Here is a 19,906-nt window from a genome sequence, read left to right on the forward strand (position 1 = left end):
ATCCACACAGTGGGATAACCATACCTACTTACTGTGCTAATCCCAGGGTTGGTAGATTTCTTTTTCTGTACAAGGCCAGAGAATAAATACTATACGCTTCTGAGGGGCTGCAATAGCAGCTACTCACCTCTGTCCTCCTTGGTGGCGCAGCCATACACAATTAGTGAACAAAGGGGCGTGACTGTGTTCCAATAAAACTTTATTATGGACACTGAAACTTGAATTGCATAGAATTTTCATGTCACAAACGGTCCTTCTTTTGATATTTTTAATAGTATTAAAAAAAAAACAAACACCGAAATCACTCTTAGGTCACAGGCAAAAACAGGATTTGGCTTGTGGGTTGAAATTTGCAGTCCCCTACGCCAATTTTGTAAGTGCTGAGTGCATCAACCAGCACACGGTTCTTGAGCTGATAGTGAGCACCTACTGTGTGCTTACTACACGTCAGCTCTTATCATCACGGAAGGTGTGGATATGGCAGGAGGCAGCTGTCTGCGTGGCTGACTTGCTGCTGAGGGGCAGGCCATGGTGGGGCAGATGGTCTGCCTTGGAGAAAAAGCAGCTGAGGTGCGTTATCAGGAAGTCATGCCTTGGGCTACCACTAGACAGAAGTTGCTAACATAGTCCTTTAACTGGCCCTTCTCTGCTAAGGGCCCAGAATACTGTCTTAGCTGCCCAGAATGTGTCCCCCTCCCCGGCCCAGCTCAGAGTGAGGGCCTCCTGTCACACCCCTAGGCGCCCCCACAGGGCCCCCTTCCCCTCTAACAAACACTCCAAGGACCCTGGGCCAGCTCCCTCCGGAGGGCTCAGAGCAAACCTTGCCCCAACGTCAATGACTAGGAATGGTTTATTCACAAACAGCTCCAGCTCCAAGCCCGGAGCTTCCTCCTATCTTTGGCACCAGGCAGTGAATGTCAGGCCTCAACACATAAGGTCACATCTTTGGGTCCCAGCCCAGGCCAAAGGAGTGGCTGAAACCCCCAACTTGGGGCTTTGGAGGAGTCTCTCGCTCACTCACTTTCTCTCAAGATCTGGCCAAGAACACTGTCAGGCTTCACTTTTGGCCTTTGTCCAGGCCGGCCCCATCTCCTTGGCCCCATCTCTCTCCATAGCAGGTGTGCTAAGGGGTTTGGGCTGCAGGATCTAGCTAGTCCTGGGCGGCCGTGAGTGCGGCTGGGAGGGGTCCGACAGTCCCCTGCACACGACCAGGCCCACCTTGTTCAAAGCAGACTCATAGTCAATGTCTCTAAAAAGCCCAGGGTGGGAGGTGCAGAGGACCCCCACTGTGTGCTGGAGACAGTCTGAGTTCTCAAACCGTGGCTGGTGGTCTTGGCTCCATCTTTCTTCCCCGCCCTGCCTCAGGACTCAGTGGGCACCTGGGTGTCTGTGAGCTGACTAGAGAAGGCCCTCTCCAAGCGCAGGGTGTTGTATCTGGGGGGCGGCGTGCCAGGCACCTGGGCCCCTGGGGCTGGAGGCAGGCTCAAGGCAGAGGTGAAAGTGGGCAGGTCATCGTCTATGTACAGGCCAGGGTTGTCCTGGCCCTGCGGGCTGCGGGGAGCCTCGGGGCAGGTGGGTGCCCGTCTCCGGGCCCACCATCCCTTGGCTTTATGCCACTGGTGGCGGGCAATGATGGAGAGGGAGTCGATGAAGAAGACCTCGATGATCTCAATGACGCAGACGACGGAGCAGCTCATCCACAGGCCCAGCTGGCCACCGATGTTGGACAGAAGCTGCTCGATCTGCAAGGGAGGCCAAGCCGCACGATCAAGGGGGAATCCCTGCCAAGCTGGCTTCACGCAAAGACCCCGAGGCCCAGGGGAGCCACTGGCTAGCCCTGGCCCTGAACAGGTTTGGGGAAGACAAGGGCAGGCTGCCTGTCCCCTCCTACCCTGCCCGTTCTGATCTGAGGCCTGGTTGACCTTTGGTGGCCCTACTAGCTTGGGCTGGACCCCCACAGTCTGACTCTGCTCCCCAAGGCCAGGCAGATGGGTGCAGTCACAGACCCGGGACAGTCCCAGAAGGGAGCCACTCACGCTGTTGGCAGGGTTCTCCATGATGGATCTCTGGTTCAGGTCTTTGTAGAATATCAAGAGTTTGGCCAAGTCTGTCCTGTAAGAATTCCAACAGGCAGGGCCAAGGTGAGTTGGAGGCCTTTGCACTCTAGCAAATAGCCAGCCCCTCAGCATGGCTGTGTCTCTCCTGCCCAACCCCCAACAAGGCCCAGGCTCTGAGCGCCACAGGGTGTCTTAGTACCTGGTTTATGGGGTTCCTTGTGCACCGCAGAGCACATCTCCAGCCTGGACCTGGTTACTCAGGCCATCCCTTCACTCAAAAACCATTTCCCCAGCTCTAGACTAAATCAGTCCCCGCAGCTGCCCTCCCACAACTAAATCTTACCATCGTGATTGTTTGATGGCAATCTAAAACACGTCTGGGAGACAGGCAAGTGATGTAAATGAGCCAGAGGGAAATAATGATAATAACCATGATAACAGCTAGCATTTATTGACCACTTCCTGTGTTGCCAAGCACTCTTCCAAGACCCTTATGTGACTTAACTCATTTAATTCGCACAACAACCCTATAAGGCAGGTATCCCCATTTTACAGATGTGGAAACTGAGACACGGATTGGTTAAGTAACTTGCCCAAGTCTACACAGCTCATGATTGGCAGAGTTGATATTCTGACATTCTACATCTGACATTAAAGTTCATGCTCTTAACCACTCACTGTACTAAATTCCCTCCTGTTAGGACTGTGGCAAGCTAGAAAGTTCATGTTTATTCCAGAGGGGCAGCCAGTACTCAGTACTCTTTGGTGCTTTGCAAGAATGGAAGTTTAATGTTGCCAGAATTTTTGATCTCCCAGGAAAAGTTGGAAATAACAGGTTATATTGGTGGAAACATATTTGGCTCAGGAGTCACCACTATGCAATACTTGGTTTAAGAGTTTGCAATGATTTGATCAAAGTCTATCTTTACTATTAGACTCTAAGTACCTTGGAGGCAAGGATCATGTCTGCTTGGTCATTATGGCAGTCCCAGCACCTCACACCTTGCCTAGTGGACATTAAATAAGATGCTGGAGACCAAACTGGGGTAGGGAACCATGTAAACAGTAGTGGCCCAGAGAAATGTGAGTTTACACAGCAATTCCCCCACCCACCCTCTCCACTTTTGTCTCCATCTGCTGAGATCCTTGAACTCTGGCCTGGCTGATTTTTGCTAAAGGTCCTTTGGAAGTGAATTTTGATAAGGAAAATTCAAGTGCGACTAGAAGCTGCATGGTTTTAAAGAGTATTTTTCCAAGTGGGTCAAGATACATCAGGAAATCATGAAATAAATGTACTGAGCTTTTACCAGTACCTTTTACAAAGTGAAATATAAAAGATCAGGTTGCATCCACAGAGAGATTCGAAATTTTTAGCAACTGATACAGGCACTAAGCATTTGGAACTATGTTGTGACCCATCGGACGGTTGTAAACAACTGGTACACAAGTCGGATGGTTTGGTACACAAGTGTGCAACATCTGAGAAGCAGTCTGAATGCCCTGTATATCATAAAAGAGTACTGTTTCATGATACTTTTATTTTGGCGGTGCATTCAATGGGCTGCAATGGGAAAAGTATCAATATTTTCATGCTGTGGATTGTGGTCAAACAGTTGAGAGCCCTAAGCCTAGAGCAGGGCCTACTTCATGATAAGACTCAAGTAATAGCTGTTGAATAAAGGAAAGAGTGAAGGAATGAACAAATGAAAAGGAGAGGGTTTGGCACTGAGGAATCAAGTGAGGAGGCTGGAACCAGGGTGGGCAGGAGCAGAGGAAGCAGGGCAGAGATCAACTTACTTGTTGAGTTTCTTCTTTATTTGCTGGCTTTGGTCCCAGGTGAGAACAGACAGCAACCATTTCTGTGGTGGAGAAAGAAGTGGCCTGGGGATGCCTAGAGAGGCCAGAGCCAGCCTGTCTGCTCTCACATCTCAGCCACAGCTCCTGACCCGGGCCTCCCCTGTGAATCATCCCTGAGGCCAGAGGACACAGCCAGGACCTCAGGCTATAGGCCGAAGTTTCCAGGGGGAAAGAGTGGGTAGAGAACTTACCTCAGAGACCTCCGATGGCCACTGCGCCAGGCTGGTGGTCAGTGTCCACTCCTTAAAGCTAAGCAGAGAAGGGCATGGAGTGAGTGTGGGTGGCTTGGCCCAGCCCAGCTGTGCTTGTACCACCCCTTCGGGTCCCCTCACCTGCAGGCTTCCTTGCACACCGACTGGCAGCCCAGCTCTTCCCGGACGAAGGCCTGGTGCAGCTGGTAGTAGCAGTACACTGGGGGACAGGGTACAGGGCGATGTGAACCTTGGGGCCACAGGGCCCTTTCTAGGGTTTTCCAGGGATGCCCCCATGCATGCATGCTTAGTCGCTTCAGTCGTGTCTGACTCTTTGCGATCCCATGGCCCATAGCCCGCCAGGCTCCTCTGTCCGTGGGATTCTCCAGGCAAGAATACTGGAGTGGGTTTCCATGCCCTCCTCCTGGGGATCTTCCTGACCCAGGGATCAAACCTGCATCTGCCTGCATCTCCTGCATCTCCTGCATTGCAGTCATATTCTTTACCCAGTGAGCCACCTGGGAAACCTGATACCCCCATAGTCTCCTTTTAATGATTTCACCTTCCACTTTCTACAAATACTAGTTCTCTGGAAACAATTGCTTTCTTGTGATTTTGAGAGATGGAAAACTGCCACAGTTAAGAACATTAATTGGAGGTGGGATGGGTTGGCAGTCCTTGCCTTGGGTCTAGCTTTGTTAGACCCTGGCTGTGTGACTTGGGCAAGTTGCTTAACCTCTCTGAGCCTTAGTTACCTGTTCTGTGAAAGGACACTATCAGTAATCCCTACCTCCTGGAGTTGACAGAGGGGGTCAGGGACTTAGCAGAAGCTGGGGTGTAGCATTTGGTCCTTAATCAGAAAGTGGAATTCAAGCCAGGTTTCACAACATGAGTGAAACTGGTTAATATCTCTCTGTCTCCATCAGGTCAAAGGCCATCAGGGCAGTGTCCTGGGAGTGCCTTAGCTATTCCCTGGGTGCAGCTGAACCCACTCCTGGGGTATGCAAGGTTGGGGGGGGGTTGGTGTCTCACTCACTCCAGTTGGGGTGCTGTTGGTAGTTGCAGTAGTTGGCTCCCTGGGGTAGAGGCTGACTGTATTGGGCACACCCACAGTTCTCGACCATCTTTGCCTGGAAGCACGAGTGAAGGCAGATCTGAAAGACAAGACCCAGGAGTTCCCTTAACTTCCTTGCTTGTGGCTGCCAGAGATCTCCCCTCCCTATATCCCCCAGTCAAAGAGGGTCAGCCTCCCACACCCTCGGCAGACAGCATAAATGCACCCCTCATGTCACAGCCGATAGGGTCAAAGGGACAAAGCTAGAAAACTTATTGGGAATTTGAGATGTGGAGGCCAGGAGGAGCTAGAGAGGGGCTGGGGTGGTCATTTGCCACCATGTGAGTGCTGACCCAGAGATAAGTGGGGAACTTGGAGCAGGTGCCAAGAAACAGAGAAACAAACACAGTCTCCAACTTTCCAGTTTTCAGCTGCACACAGTTCATGCTGGATCCCTGGGGATCATTAGGTACCACGATATCCACAAAGCTTAGAGCCATAAAAGCTAACAATGGGGGCTTGGAAGTCAGGCTACTTGAGTTCATATATCAGCTTTGCCACCTCCCAGCTGTGTGACCTCAGGTGAGTTATTTAATCTCTCTGACGCTTTGTTTCCCTCATTTCTGAAATCAGTATAACAGGACCTACTTCATGAGGTTGTTGTGATATGAATCGAAAGATATAAACTGTTTGTAAATGCTAGCTTCTCACTAAATATTATCCCAGTGTCTTTCCAATGAGCTGACTTTTCTTTTTCTTCTGTCTTAACGTCAGTGTGATTGCATCTTTATTTCTTACAAGCAGACCTTGTCTGACCACTAGTCTCTTTTCATTCAGTGTCTCCACCATCTCTCAGCTCAGCTCTAATGGAAGCTAGACGATTCAGGGCAGAGGGCGCCTGGTCCTTTTGCCCTGCTGGGTGATTCTCATTTGACTCTCTGGGTATCCTGGTGGGAGGTGAAGGGCAGACTCACAGAAAGGAAGACAAGGTGTAACAGGTGATCGCACCCAAGGGTCGCTGTAGGTAATACACTAATGGGTGGTGGAGATTGCAGGGAACCAAAGGACGTGTCTCATTTGATACACGTCTCATTCTACCTACTGTTTATACTGTAGGAATACGGGCCCATTGTTACCAGATCTTGTTTTTCAAGAGACGCTAGAAATCTGGGTTTTCTTATGAAATTCCCCGACTTTTAAACACCATCCAGAAAAACCAGGTGAGCAGGGTGGAAGGGGCCTGGGAGCCACCGATGAGCAGCCCCTGGTCTAATCCAAACTCCCCTGGTGGCTACTGAGGAGCGCACAACTTGTCCAAAGCTGTCAGCGGATGAAAGGCACGCCTTAGCCAGCCCCTCCCAGACTGCCTCCTCCTCCTGTCACTCATTCGCCAAGGCCGACTTAGGAAGCAGGCTTGTCCAGCTGTACATTCTGTTCCATGGAAACCTCAATTAAGCTCTGGTTACAGGTGGGTTGAAGAGCACTGGAACCAGCCGGCATCATTTGTTCTTGAGATCTTTGGATGAACCCCAGGATTCTCACCACAGTTCCTGGTCCCAGACACACCCCAGCCTATATATAATTTTGTCTCCTGGGTCCAGACCACAGCCCGGGGCTGGGTGCTGCCTCCAGCCTGTACCTGGAGGGAATACGTGGCATTGTAGATGTTCGTGATCTGCACGTCACTCCAGTCCTCCGTGCACTGGCTGTAGGGATCACTCAGCTTGAAGGACTCCGTCTGTAATCACAGCAGCACACATTCAGCCCTGCACTCCTCAGGACTCAGACAAGGGGCATTACTAGCAGCTTCTAGGAGCTGAGCAACCACCCACTCATTCATTTAACAAATATTTATTGAGCACCTACTAGGAGCTTGATGCTATTCTAGGCACTGTGTCACTCGATTGCTTAGTCATGTCCAATTCTTTGTGTCTCCACGGACTGCAGCCTGCCAGGCTCGTCTGCCCATGAGATTTCCCAGGCAAGAATACTGGGGTGGGTTGCCATGCCCTTCTCCAGGAGATCTTCCCAACCCAGGGATTGAACCTGAGTATCCCACATCTCCTGAATTGGCAGTTGGATTCTTTACCACTGAGCCACCAAGGAAGCCCTTTTGTGAGCACTATGGAATCCACAATGATCCAAATAAGTTCCCTGCTCTCCTGGAGCTCACATTGTAATGGAGAAGACAGATGATCAAAAAGCAAATAAATCATTTTGAATAATTTTTTATAGTGATCAGTGGAACTGGGTAGAGACTGGAAGGGTTGGGAGGAGGGTGCAACCTTTCAAAAAGTCTTTAGGGAAGACATCTTTGAGAAAAGAACATGTTGGTTGGACATGGAATGGCAGGAAAGAGCTGGACTTGTCATGAAATGTAGGAAGAGGATTAGGCAGAGGGCGCAGCCAGAGTGGAGGCAGGAGAGGGCCAGGGTGGCTGGACTGTGGTGATGGCTGGTCCACCGTGAAAGGGAGAGCCATCACTGGAGATGACGTCTGAGAGGGACGCCAAGCGCAAATCATGGCAGTCTCCTACCCTGTGCTGAGAAATGTGGGTTTGGATTTGGTTTTCTGAATGGTAGTGAGCCACTGGAGAATCCATGGGGAAGGGGCAGGAGGGAATAGATGACCAGTGACTGTGCTGCATGGGATTCTTGTTTCAGCAAAGGACTCATTTTCTACCTTCTTGCCTTTTGGTCCCAGAAGGTGACTTGGAAAAATGGAATTTCTTAGAGAGGACCAAAGAATGCCCAGCAGTATAGAATGATACCCTGATCATATGAGGTAAGAACATTGCAATTCACTGTTTGAAAGCCTTATTAAATTATGTTTTATTATGGCTTACACATTTGGTTCTAGCTTAATATTTGTCACTTCAAAGGAACAATCCAGACAAGACAATTAGGGGAGAAGAAGGATAATGTCTCCCAAGGGGAAGCAACTATAGAATATAAATTGTGACCAACTAGGATTTGGTTTGTGTGTGTGTGTGTGTGTGTACAAAGTTTTGGGTATTTTTTTTTTAAGATGGGGAGGGTAAAGGGCAAATGGATGGCAGATTTATGGGATGGAAGAAAACTCTTTTTTCTTTGAAGAGTGGCTGAATAGAGAGAAAGATAGTTGGGGGTTGAGGGAGGAAAGGAATCAAGTTTGGTGCAGGTAGAAACTATAGTCATCTCAAGGGGCTATAATCTCTTTCTGTTTGTATTGTAATTCATCTGTTGATCCATTAGTCTTCCTCAATTAACTGCAAGTACCTCCAGGGCAAAAGACAGTGCTCATTTTACAACATTTAAACAGAAGAAGCCGAGAGGAAAGTAACCGTCTGATTTCCTCTCTTCCCCTGAGCACCTACTGCAAAAGGTCAGATTTCGATCCTGAGATCCAGACACACAAAGATTCACATGTTCCTTTGCCCTACAATACCCTTTTCTCATTCATAATAATGAGTGTGTGTCTTTCTGTGTCAGTACAGAATAAACAGACTTACTTCATTCCTCTAATAGCTGGGGAACAAACAGATTCAGAGCTTCCAGTACATGCCAGGGCTGGGCTGGGAAATGGGCACAGAAATGCCAAGCAGTGGCTTCCCTCAAGGGCACCTTCACCCAACGCTACCCTCTAAGCTTCTCCAAGCAGCACACTCCCGATCTGGTGTCCCTTGGAGCCCCCAGGTCCTGCTAAACTGGCCACAGAGCCCCAAGTGTCAGCCCTGGGCTCTATCTGCCTGCGGGGAGAGTTCAGTACCCTGAAATCTGGAGGAGAGGGCCTGTCCACAGGTAAGCCCTATGCAGTTGGCAAAGGCAGCTGAGGCTCCTTCTGCTTAGAGAACCAGCCCGAGGACCACTTCCCAGGAAACTGATTGTGAGGAAGTCATAACATTGTGACTTTTACATGCTTTTTGAGTATTCAATGGCCCTTTACTCCAAATGATGCTTATCAAACTCAGAGCTCCTGGGTTATTCAGGCTGTTTCCTAAAACACCTGGGGCTGGGCAGGTGGGGCAAATGGCCTTTTTAGAGTGGAATAGATGTCTTCAGCTTCTCGAAGGCTCAGTCAGAGGAGCCTGGATAGAGCCCTGGCTTTCTCCCACTCTCTCCCCTCCTCACCCCTTCATCTTTCATTTCCTCTTTCCCCTGTCAGCTTTCCAGAACTGCTGACCTGGGCAGAGTGGGGGAGCATCTTGGCTTCTGTCCTGATCCCTAGGGACCCCAAAATGAGAATGAATACATATGTGTGTGTGTGTGAGAGAGTGTGTGAAGTTTAAGCAGATAGATAGATGGGTGTGTGGTATGCATGCATGCACAGGTGTGTGTGGGTGTGATTAAGCGTAACGTGTGCACATGTGTTGTATGTGGGTGTATGTGGAAACAGGGATCATTTTTCTCGAACCAGGTCCTATCTGTTTCCTTCTGAGAATTCTGGGGGAGGAGGGAAGTCGCACGGAGTCCTTAGCTCACCCCTGTAAAGTCTGAACTGTGTCAGGGAAACGCCCAAGGACAACAGGAAACCCTGGCTGGGTTGTGGTGCTTTGATTCTCTTTTCTTTTGTTCTGTTTTTATACTGTAATAAGTTATGAAATAATTCCTAGACACTAATAAATTATAAGAGTTTATGTTCCTAATCAATGGAGGGAAAAAAAAAACTATTAAGCATACGAAGTTAGGACTACTTGTTAAGAATTTGGAGGAAGTAATAAATTCTATCTCAATTTCAAATCCTGCAGAAATAGTAATTCTAGTGGGTTAGACTATTAAATGAAATAATAAAATAACTGGAAGGAAATTCAGCTCAGTATCTGATCTCAAGGAGGAAAAATACTCAATAAACATAATGACTAAAGGAGAAAATGAAGACTTTGACTATGTAAACATCTGATGTTTTTGCATGTGAAAAAGGTAACATAATGAAAACTAAAATGAAAGCACAAACTGGGAACGATATTTGTAACACATATGGCAAACAATTAATACTCCTTCTAAATACTGTATGGAAGAGAACAATATCTCACTCATAAAGAAGGAGGGGTGTCAGGAAGGACAAGAAAAATCTCCCTTAATGCTTATTTTTCTGTCCTTTCACATCTCTTTTCTTTAAAAAAAAAAAAGGCGTATAGTAATAGCCAATATTTTTGGAACACTCAATACATGCCAAGCACTATTTTCAGTTTCACATGAGTCAACTCACTGAATTCTCACCAGCCTGCACAGTAATATTACTATCATCCCCATTTTACAGATAAGGTAACTGAGACACAGAGATCACACGACCGAAGTGCAAAGTTGGGGTTTGGATCCTAGTTGTCTGGCTCCAGAGTTTGAGCCCTTAATCCCTGTTACAAACATGCTTGTGAAAAGAAATGGGTGCTTTAAGATAAGAATGTACAGTAGAGTTTGCAATGACAGTGAAGTCTCGCCCCTCTTCAGGTCCTGGTCCGCACTCCCCTGGGTGAATTTGCCTTTGCCCACTTCCTCATCTCCCATTCATGATCCAACCTATTGTACTTTGGTTTCTGTTCCACTCCTTCCACTGAAAACTGCTCTGGCAAAGAACCAGTGACCTCTTGGTAGCCAAAACCAGAAAACAGCTTTTACCCTTTATCTTGCCTGACCACTCAACTGTGTTTGGAACCCTAGCTAATACTTTCCTTGAAACTCTCTTCATTTCTTTGAAACCAAGCCTTTCCAGCTTCTGCTGCTACTTTGGTGCCTCTATTTCTCCATTTCCTCTCTGCTCAGCCCTTAAACATCTGTGTTCTGTCTCAGGTCTTGAGTGATGGCATTTATTTCTAAGTCTAGAACTATGTAGATGCAACCCCCTACCCCACCATCACCTGTAGATTTTTCTCCTGAGCTCCAGGCTTAGAGCGTCTAATCACTGGATGTTTTCAGCCTGATTCCCCAAAGCCACAACTTGGGTATGTGCCAAACTGAAGTGGTCATTTTTTCCCTGAACCCTACTCTTCTTGTATGCCCTAATTCAGAACCTAGCATTTCCATTCACCCCACTACCCAAGCCAGAACCTAAACATGGATCTAACTTCCCCTGGGCTTTCCCCCATGACCTTGGTTGTCAAGCACTGTTGCTTCCACGCTGTAATAGCTCTCAAATCCAGTCACTTCTGCTCATCCCTACAGCCATTGCCTCAGCGAGGGAGTCATAATTTCTTTCTAGTATTACTGTAAATACTCAGCTGCCTCTAGTATTTTGAGTGCGCTTCAAAGTGGTTTTTCAAAATGATTCACTACATTTTGAATCATTTTGAAATGATACTTCAAATCCTTTCTGCAACCCCCTTTGTAATTGCTGTGCCCTTTGTCTGGAGTAGCCTTCCTGATTCCATTTGCCTGACACTTGTCCTTAAGAAATCATCATCTAGAAAGCCTAGACCAACAGCTTTTGTCCTGGCTCCCGTTCATCCATTCATCCAAAAATATTTACGGAGGATCTACTATGTTCTAAGAACTGAGCCTGGGAACAGATAGAGATGGTCCCTGTTCCCATAGAGCCTGGACCTGTATTGCAAAGCTGTGTTATCTTCTCTTAAAGGTGAATTTTGAAGGTAGGTACTTTGTTAGACCCATCTCTGAATATCCAGTGCTTTGGGCACACAGTCCCTCAATGAATGAAAGAAGATCTGTTAACCAGCTGCCTAACCAACTGAGTCCACCAGTTTAACATGCCTCTCAAAAGTAAACAAATAACTACCTAAAAAATTAATGAGAAAGGAAGGAAGTCTAGTGTGTTTGGATTTATTCTTAATGACCCCCTGGTGACCTCCCAGTAATCCTTGGGTTTCTTTGTTGTCTTAAATGCTCATAAATCAGAACCAGAGCTGCCTGACCCTGCTCTGTGGCTTTGATTTTGTACATCTCAAGTTAGGTGTAGCAGAAAACCCACCCATGTCTTTGTTTACCCATCATTGCTAAAGGGAGCATTTGCTTAACAATGTGATGGGCATTACTAAGCTCAGAGAAGAAAACCAGAGGGCAATTCCCTTGGTTCTCATACTTTCCCAAGCTCTAAGTTTGCAGACACTGCAAGAGGCAGGAGGGAAGGAGAGCACAAAACAATAAGGTAAGAATGTGCTATAAATTCCAGGTGCTTCTTCAAGTACAAAATTGCTGGGGGAACATTGGATCAAAATGCTTACTGTTCTGATCAGGGAGTTTTGTAATCTGCTGGTGAAGAGAGGAATCAGAGACCTAGTTCCTTAAGTAGGAACCTAAAGTCTTTTCAGATCACAGTTCGAGCAATCTTGGGGCTCAAGATTTTTTTCCTGGGCCATCAGCATCCACACAGTCCAAGTTGGTACACAAAACTTCTCATGTGGAACAACTGCCCACATTGAACAAAGCCCCTAAGTGACATGGCTCCTTTGAGCCCTGGGGCTCCCAGATGACCATCCCCATGCTTTCTCTTGTCCAAGGTTGTTCTTGAACTGGTCTTGGCGAGGCATCGAAGCCACAGATTCCAGTTCAGCAGCTCTGCTTTCCCAACTTAAACACCACTTCCTCAGGAAAGCACCCCTTGAACTCCCCACTTCCCCCCTCCAATAAAAAGCCATAAATCAGGCATCTCTGTGATATGCTCTCATGCATCCTATATTTATCCTTCTTAGCACCTACGATTATAGTTAATCACCTATGTGATTTTTGGTTTGTTATTATAAATTCTCTCGGCTAGACCCAAAGTCTAAAAGGACAGGGACAGTCCTGGGGACACTGATCTCGCACACACGAAGTGCTCAGAAAATTCAGTGTTGGATGAATAGATAACGGATAGATATACAAGCCCCAATGTCCACCATATGACTTTGTAACACTCTGAAGACAGCATTTACGGCTGTGCTAAAGCTCTGGTGTCATCCTAGCTCTACTTTCTCTTCGGAAGACACATTTTTCTTCTTTTTTCATTCTAAACTACTCAGGTTTCTAAAGCTGAGGTTCCCAAGTTTGCTGCCTCTTGGAATGACCGCTCGGGTTTGGTAAAAATACAGATCGTTGGGCTTGTCTCTCAGAGAGATTGATTCAGTAGATCTGAATCTAATGATCAATCAAGTTTGAGACCACTGCTCTAGAGGAAAAACTTGTGAGGGATGAAGGGTAAGGTTTAATTTGGGACTTTAGTGAAGTGAAAGTTGCTCAGTCATGTCCAACTCTTTGTGACCCCGTGGACTATACAGTCCATGGAATTCTCCAGGCCAGAATACTAGAGTGGGTAACCTTTCCCTTCTCCAGGATATCTTCCCAACCCAGGGATCGAACCCAGGTCTCCCGCATTTCAGGCAGATTCCTTAAGAGCTGAGCCACAAGGGAAGCCCTTGGAATGTTAAGGTCGGCTATAAACAAAGGCATGAACAAAGGGTCCACAAGGAGACTTTTTCCCCCTCCATAAATAGGTGAAAAAAGTACCGTTAAGAATGATTGTCAATTAAACTTATAATAGATGTCATTTTTTTCTTAAATTAGCAAAGATTAAAAATTACTTAATGCGTGTTTTGGTACAACGTCATTGGAGGGCAATCTGGCTAATCTACGTCTTGAATGATATACTTCTAGGAAGTAATTGGATGACTACACATCCCACTGCACCATTGTTTTTAGTTGTACCCGGAAATAAGCTCAAGTGTATCAACAGGGAATTGCTTCAATAACTTACCCACACAATGGGAAGAATGAGGCAGAATGTACGTGTATTGATATGGAACTATTTCCGAGCTATACTACCAAGTGAAAAGTGGGGCAGAAGAGTATTCTGCATTTGCATAAAAGAAGAAATGATTATACCTATACACAGGCTTGAAGAAGACTATAAGACCCTCCTGAGTCATGGAAGCAACTGCCATAGCTGCATGTGGAGGAAGGAGGGGACCAGTGGTCAGGGATAGAAGAGAGGTGCATCTGCACGGTAGGATCCTTGTACTGACTTTGTGCATATACTCCTTTGAAATAAGTACTTAATAGTTATTTTGTTAGAATGAGAGACAGAGTGACAGAGTGAGAGAGAGACTGGCATAAAAACACCCCAGGCCTGCAAGCAGGAGACTATACAAGCAGTGACGTGACCAGGGGTGTCCAAGGACACCCTTCACCTTGCCCTTCTACTTCCACTGGGCATGGCCAACCCAAGGATTGGAGTCTGCAGCCCATATGTGCTTCTGTTGACAGGTATGAGTGTTCTCAGCACCCAGTGAGCTCAGAGAAGGTCAAAGATTTGAGAGAAGGTGGTTCTTGGTAAATGAGGTGAAACTGATGGAAGTAGGAGGGACCAAATAGACCTGTGAAGGCCCAGTGACTTTCCAATAGTGGTTTACATGCTCCATTGGCCTCTAGGTGGCCCAAGAAGGTGTAAATCTGCTCCATTTATATGACTGACAGATACATCGTTAGTATCTGATGCCTTGCTTCCAGCACAGGTTTCATAAACGTGGATGTCTGCCTTTGGAACAAGGAAAGTTCCTTCAATTCTTATCCAAAATGGTGTCCTGTCCTTGTTCATCCATACAGAAGACATAAAGACAGCCCTCAGTGTAACTTAGAGAGTGACCATTCGAGTACTCATTGGAAAACACAAGATCACGCTTCCTTTTAAAACCAATACCCTTTTCCGTAAGTTCCAGCTCACTGATTATCCTTCAATAAAATCTGTCCTCCTTGCCGAGCAGATGGAAATCAGAGCATTCTCTTACCAGGTGCATCCCTATGGAGGTGGCCATGGCCGTCTCAATCTCTGTTCCCATGTCCTCAACGAAGGGGTATTCGTCCTGCCGATGGACAATCACCTTAGCCCCAGTGGAGGACACCAGGAAGGGGTTATACTCTTCTTCGTTTACATACAGGATGACCTGCAGCCCTGGAAGGACAAAGCAGCCCATTGTGGTCAAAAGCCAGGAGAAGATTCCCTGCTGGTAGCTTATCTCTCTCACTGCTCTGGGAGTCTCAAAACCAAGACCCAGGCATTTCCTACAAGTGAAAGGTGGACAAGAGCAAAATGGGAAGTTCCATGAGGGGAGCCTGACTTTTCACTGCTCTGTTTTCAGAGCTTAGCACAAAATAGGGCTCAGGAACAGTGTCACTACTGCAGTTTTGCTAAGCACAAGTTTTGCCACCTGGCCTAAGACATGAATCTCCTCGTGGCTCTTTGAGATGGAGAGTTCTGCTGGGCACCCAAAGGGATGTTCAGGGCTGTGGTTGAGATACCACAGCCCTGTGGTGCATCTGGTCACTGCCCTAAATCCTCTCCCTGATCTTGCACCTGAGTCTAATCTGAGCCCAGCAGCCAGAGGTACCTTTTAAAATCAGGTCACTTGCTTGTCTGAAACTCCTCAGTGGCATCTCATTGCATATACAGGGACACCATAAAATACAGTTCAGAAACTTGACTATCTCTCAGGGTGATGGCAATGCCTTCCTCCTCATCCCACTTTCCCCCTCCATCAGGAAGCTCCAAGCATGCTGGTCATCTTTCTGTTTCCAAAGCACACAAAATCCATTTCCTCATTGAGGTCCTCCGACCTGCTAGTGTTCAAATGCTCCTCCATGGCCCTTACCATATATCTTCTCCTCTTCAAACAACCCTCATCCCAGAGGCCTTTCTGGACTTCCTTATCTGAAATAAAACTCCCATCTCAACTCATCCCTTGTGCAAGGTAATTCTCGAGGTATAAACCTAGGATTGATAACCAGATAATGTCTATGTGCTTGTTCATTGATTTATCTGTCTCTCTCCAACAAAATACAAGCTCCTTGAAAGCAGGGATGGCATCTATCTGATTCACCACTGGGTCCCTAAGACTTGGAAGAGGGCCTGACATATAGAAGATACTAAAAAATACTTGGTAAACAAATGAGCAAATGAGCAGTGCTTATGTGAGTTGAAAGAAGAGAATTTTTAAAATTATTCTGACTTCTTTTTGTTGTTTTTTAGTCACTAAGTTGTGTTTGACTCTTTGCGACCCCCATGGACTGTGGCCCACCAGGTTCCCCTGTCCTTTCCTGTTTCCTGGAATATGTTCAGATTCCTGTCCATCGAGTCGGTGATGCTATCTAACCATCTCATCATCTGCAGTCCCCTTCTCCTTTTGCCTTCACTCTATTTGTAAGTAAAGAAATCAAAGCCCAGAGTGGGGGAGTGATTTGCTCAAGGTCACACAGCTCATATGCAGCAGAGTCAGAATTGTGCATAAGTTCCCAGACTACTTCCCACTGATGTATGTGCCCTGAATTATGGTTTCTTACAGGTTTGGTAAGAACACAGACTGTGCAGTAACAAAGATGAGGAGTCCAAGTGGGTTTTCCTCTGTAAGACCTTGCCTCTCTTTATAGGAGCATGTCTATATATCAAATCATGTTCAATTTGTTTAGAATCTTTCAAGACAGACCAATTTGTTGAGTTCCTGCCTTCTCTACAAAAGTCACGGTGGTAGAGTAGCAATAATAATAATATTGGAGGTAGTAATTTTTGGTGGTAGAAGTAGCAGCAGCAGCAATGGTAGTAATGGCAGTAACAGTAGTAATGACAACCACAACTAGCATTTATTGTGTGCTTAGTATGTGTTATGGACTGAATCATGTGTCTTTCTGCAGACCACCCTCCACCCTATTTGTATGTTGAAGTCTTAATCCCCACTGTGATTGTATTTGGAGAATCAGCCTTAGGCAGGTGATTAAGATTAAATGAGGTCATAAGGGTGGACCCTAATCCCATAGGATTGGTGTTCTCATAAGAAGAGGAAGAGACAACACAGCTTTCTCTCTGCATGCCACCAAAGAGAGGCCGGGTGAGGACACAGAGACGAGGTGGCCGACTGCAAGCCAGCAAGAGTCCTCACCAGGACCAAATTTGCCAGCAGCTTGACCATGAGTTTCTAAATGTCCATTGTTTAAGTCACCCATCTATAATATTTTGCTATGGTAGCCCAACCAAATGAATACAGTGTGTGTCAGGTCTTATTCTAACTGCTTTTCATATTTTGACTTCTCAATTACCTTGTATTATTAATGCCATTATTATTCCCACTTTATAAATGAAGGGGAGTAAATTTCACTGGGTCGCACAGTGAGTGACAGAGTGGGTTTTGGCTCCAAAATCTGTCATCTTAATCAAGATAAAGGTGTGTTTGCAGCTCTAATCTCGTGCTCAGCACCTCTGGATTTAAATCCATCCAGAAGCTGCCTGCTGGGCATTACTCGCTCCAGCTACAATCTTAAACCTGAGTGGTTTCCCCAGGTGAAGAAACACCAGGGTTGTCCCTGTTGCTCTCTCAAAAGCAAAGAGGAGATGTCAAAAAAGAAAACAGACTCTGATAGAGAAGGAAAGAATCGACATGGATGAGAAAAAGTTGTATCCCCAGTTTCTGGCCAGGTTAGGGAGAGCCTGTATCCCTGGAAGGCATAAAGCACCCCAGTTGTCCTGCTGCCTGCAAGCTTGCCATTAGAGCACCCCAGGATCCCCCTGATGCAGATATCCTTACCAAATTCACTGCCTCCCATGGAGGTGCTGAGGATTGTCTCATTTTGTCTATTGTTGAATGTGTAGCAGTTCCCATACATTGGATGGTGGAAAAGCGTGAAGTTCCTACGGTGGAAGAATACAGGTCAGAAAGGGCTGTGCTGGGAACTCCCATCACGCGCCTGAACTGAAGTCTCAGTGGGCAGTGCCAATGGGCCAGCGCTCTTCTGTGGACAATGGATGATAGACATGACTTACCTTCCCCATCTTTCCTCTGACAGATGACAAACAAGGCCCCTCGTCCAGTTGACACATGTCGATGTAGAACCACCCTCTGCTTTCCCTTCACCCGCTGAATCCACTCACCTCCCTCTCCATCCTGACTTGGCATTCTTTGTGCCAATATATCTGTCCTCATTTCCTCTACTCTTGAATATCTCAGCCAACACTTGACTTTTTTTCCATTCCGATTCCTAGCAAATGATTCCCAGAAAAGGAATCACATCATACATGTCCTTATACTGACTTTAGAATCCAACCTTCAGGAGACATGATTCTAGTCACTCAGTTTTCACAAGGATCAATATATCGACTAATACATAGAAAGGCTTAGGATTTTAAAAGAATGAAGAAAGCCCTTACAATAAACAGGAACACTTTAGAATGTCCCATAACTGCCTAGTGTCTGCCAGGAATCCGGGTGTTATCTTAACGGTAGAAGGGTCTGAAAGCTCACGTCTGTACACAGACCTTCCTGCCCTCCCTTCTTCTCTCCCTGCCACCTTCCATCTCTCCTTCCTTACTTCCTCTTGACTAGATTGATGGTTCTCACTGGTATGTGTGATGGTAATACCCAAGTTTATACGTCCACCGCCAACTACTCTGTTTTTATAATTTAATGAGTTTAAGGATGTTTTGACGCTAAGTCATCTTCCTCTTCCTCACAGACTCTAGAGCTGAGCTCCTGTGTAAATCATTTTCCAAAAGGCAGGGTCAGTGAGAAGAGCACCTGTCACTCCCAAGACCTCTAGCTGAGCTGCACGTGCATGCAAGGAGCCCAGCGCTTAGAGCCCCTGGTCCCTGGAGCTGAGAGAGGGGCCTTGCACTCCTCACCTGGCATCGCAGGACACCCCGTCAAAGAAGCAAGTGACCAGCAGCTCGTCAGCAGAGTAGCTCATGTTGATTTTCTTCTCCTGAGACACCTGTGCCATGATGTTCATGTAGTGTAACTTGTACCACTCCTGGATAGCATTGACCCCTGAGCTGAAGGTGTAGACCGCACAGTCTGATGTGTCATTAGAACACTGTGAATAGGAGGAGACACCAAGATAAAGCCACTGGCCCGGCCAGGGGCCTGTAGCAGGACTGTGAGGCTAAGAAACTGGGATTCTAGATATTCAGGGGAACAGGAGGGATACCTGGGCAAGGATGGGCTTCTTCTCACTTCTGAGGCCAGGGACTCAACATCCTCAAGCCTCAAGGACCAAGAAGGGGCTGAGTGAGGAAGGACATAGAGCCTCACTCTCATGAGTCCCTAAGTGAGAAGCAAGACCAGCTTCTTCAGAGTCCCCAGATAGCCAGGCTTTAACCGATTACAGCTACTGAGTTCCACCCAACCTTCACCATTTCTTATTGGATCAACAGTCTAAAAATTGAGATTCTAGCCTGCCATGACCTCTCTGCAGGACCCTGGGCAAGGCACTCAGTTCAGTCGCTCAGTCGTGTACGACTCTTCGCGACCCCATGGACTGCAGCACACCAGGCTTCCCTGTCCATCACCAACTCCCGGAGCTTGCTCAAACTCATGTCCATCTGGTCGGTGATGCTATTCAACCATCTCATCCTCTGTCATCCCCTTCTCCTCCTGCCTTCAATTTTTCCCAGCATCAGGGTCTTTTCCAATGAGTTATTTCTTCTCATCAGGTGGCCATAGTATTAGGAGTTTCAGCTTCAACATCAGTCCTTCCAATGAATATTCAGGACTGATTTCCTTTAGGATTGGCTAGTTTGATTGCTTTGCAGTCCAAGGGACCCTCAAGAGTCTTCTCCAACACCACAGTTCAAAAGCATCAATTCTTCAGCACTCAGCTTTCTTTATAGTCCAACTCTCATATCCACACATGACTACCGGAAAAACCATAGCTTTGACTAGATGGATCTTTGTTGACAAAGTAATGTCTCTGCTTTCTAATATGCTGTCTAGGTTTGTCATAACTTTTCTTCCAAGGAGCAAGCGTCATTTAATTTCATGGCTGCAGTCACCACCTTGCAGTGATTTTGGAGCCCAAGAAAAT

The 19,906-nt window shown here is 46.8% G+C and overlaps 1 protein-coding gene across 4 annotated transcripts in view; it reads right to left on the reverse strand.

Annotated features, from left to right (window-relative positions):
* Positions 1–834: 834 nt before the first annotated feature.
* Positions 835–19,906, reverse strand: part of SCNN1G (sodium channel epithelial 1 subunit gamma) — a 212,458-nt gene continuing 193,386 nt past the window's right edge. For 3 of the 4 annotated variants that reach the window (XM_081554539.1, XM_081554538.1, XM_081554537.1), the window contains 10 exons: positions 18,726–18,916; positions 17,635–17,738; positions 14,851–15,014; positions 6,799–6,897; positions 5,142–5,259; positions 4,247–4,325; positions 4,106–4,163; positions 3,855–3,916; positions 2,037–2,112; positions 835–1,742 (listed from right to left, as the gene is read on the reverse strand). In XM_081554539.1, the coding sequence (XP_081410665.1) occupies positions 1,362–1,742; positions 2,037–2,112; positions 3,855–3,916; positions 4,106–4,163; positions 4,247–4,325; positions 5,142–5,259; positions 6,799–6,897; positions 14,851–15,014; positions 17,635–17,738; positions 18,726–18,916 (1,332 nt within the window). In that variant the 3' untranslated portion in view covers positions 835–1,361. The remainder of the gene's footprint in view (positions 1,743–2,036; positions 2,113–3,854; positions 3,917–4,105; positions 4,164–4,246; positions 4,326–5,141; positions 5,260–6,798; positions 6,898–14,850; positions 15,015–17,634; positions 17,739–18,725; positions 18,917–19,906) is intronic. The other variant, XM_081554540.1, reaches the window with a different exon arrangement.

Source organism: Giraffa tippelskirchi, chromosome 13 (assembly GCF_054371585.1).
Source record: "Giraffa tippelskirchi isolate mGirTip1 chromosome 13, T2T-mGirTip1v1.2.pri, whole genome shotgun sequence".
NCBI classification, from domain to species: domain Eukaryota; kingdom Metazoa; phylum Chordata; class Mammalia; order Artiodactyla; family Giraffidae; genus Giraffa; species Giraffa tippelskirchi.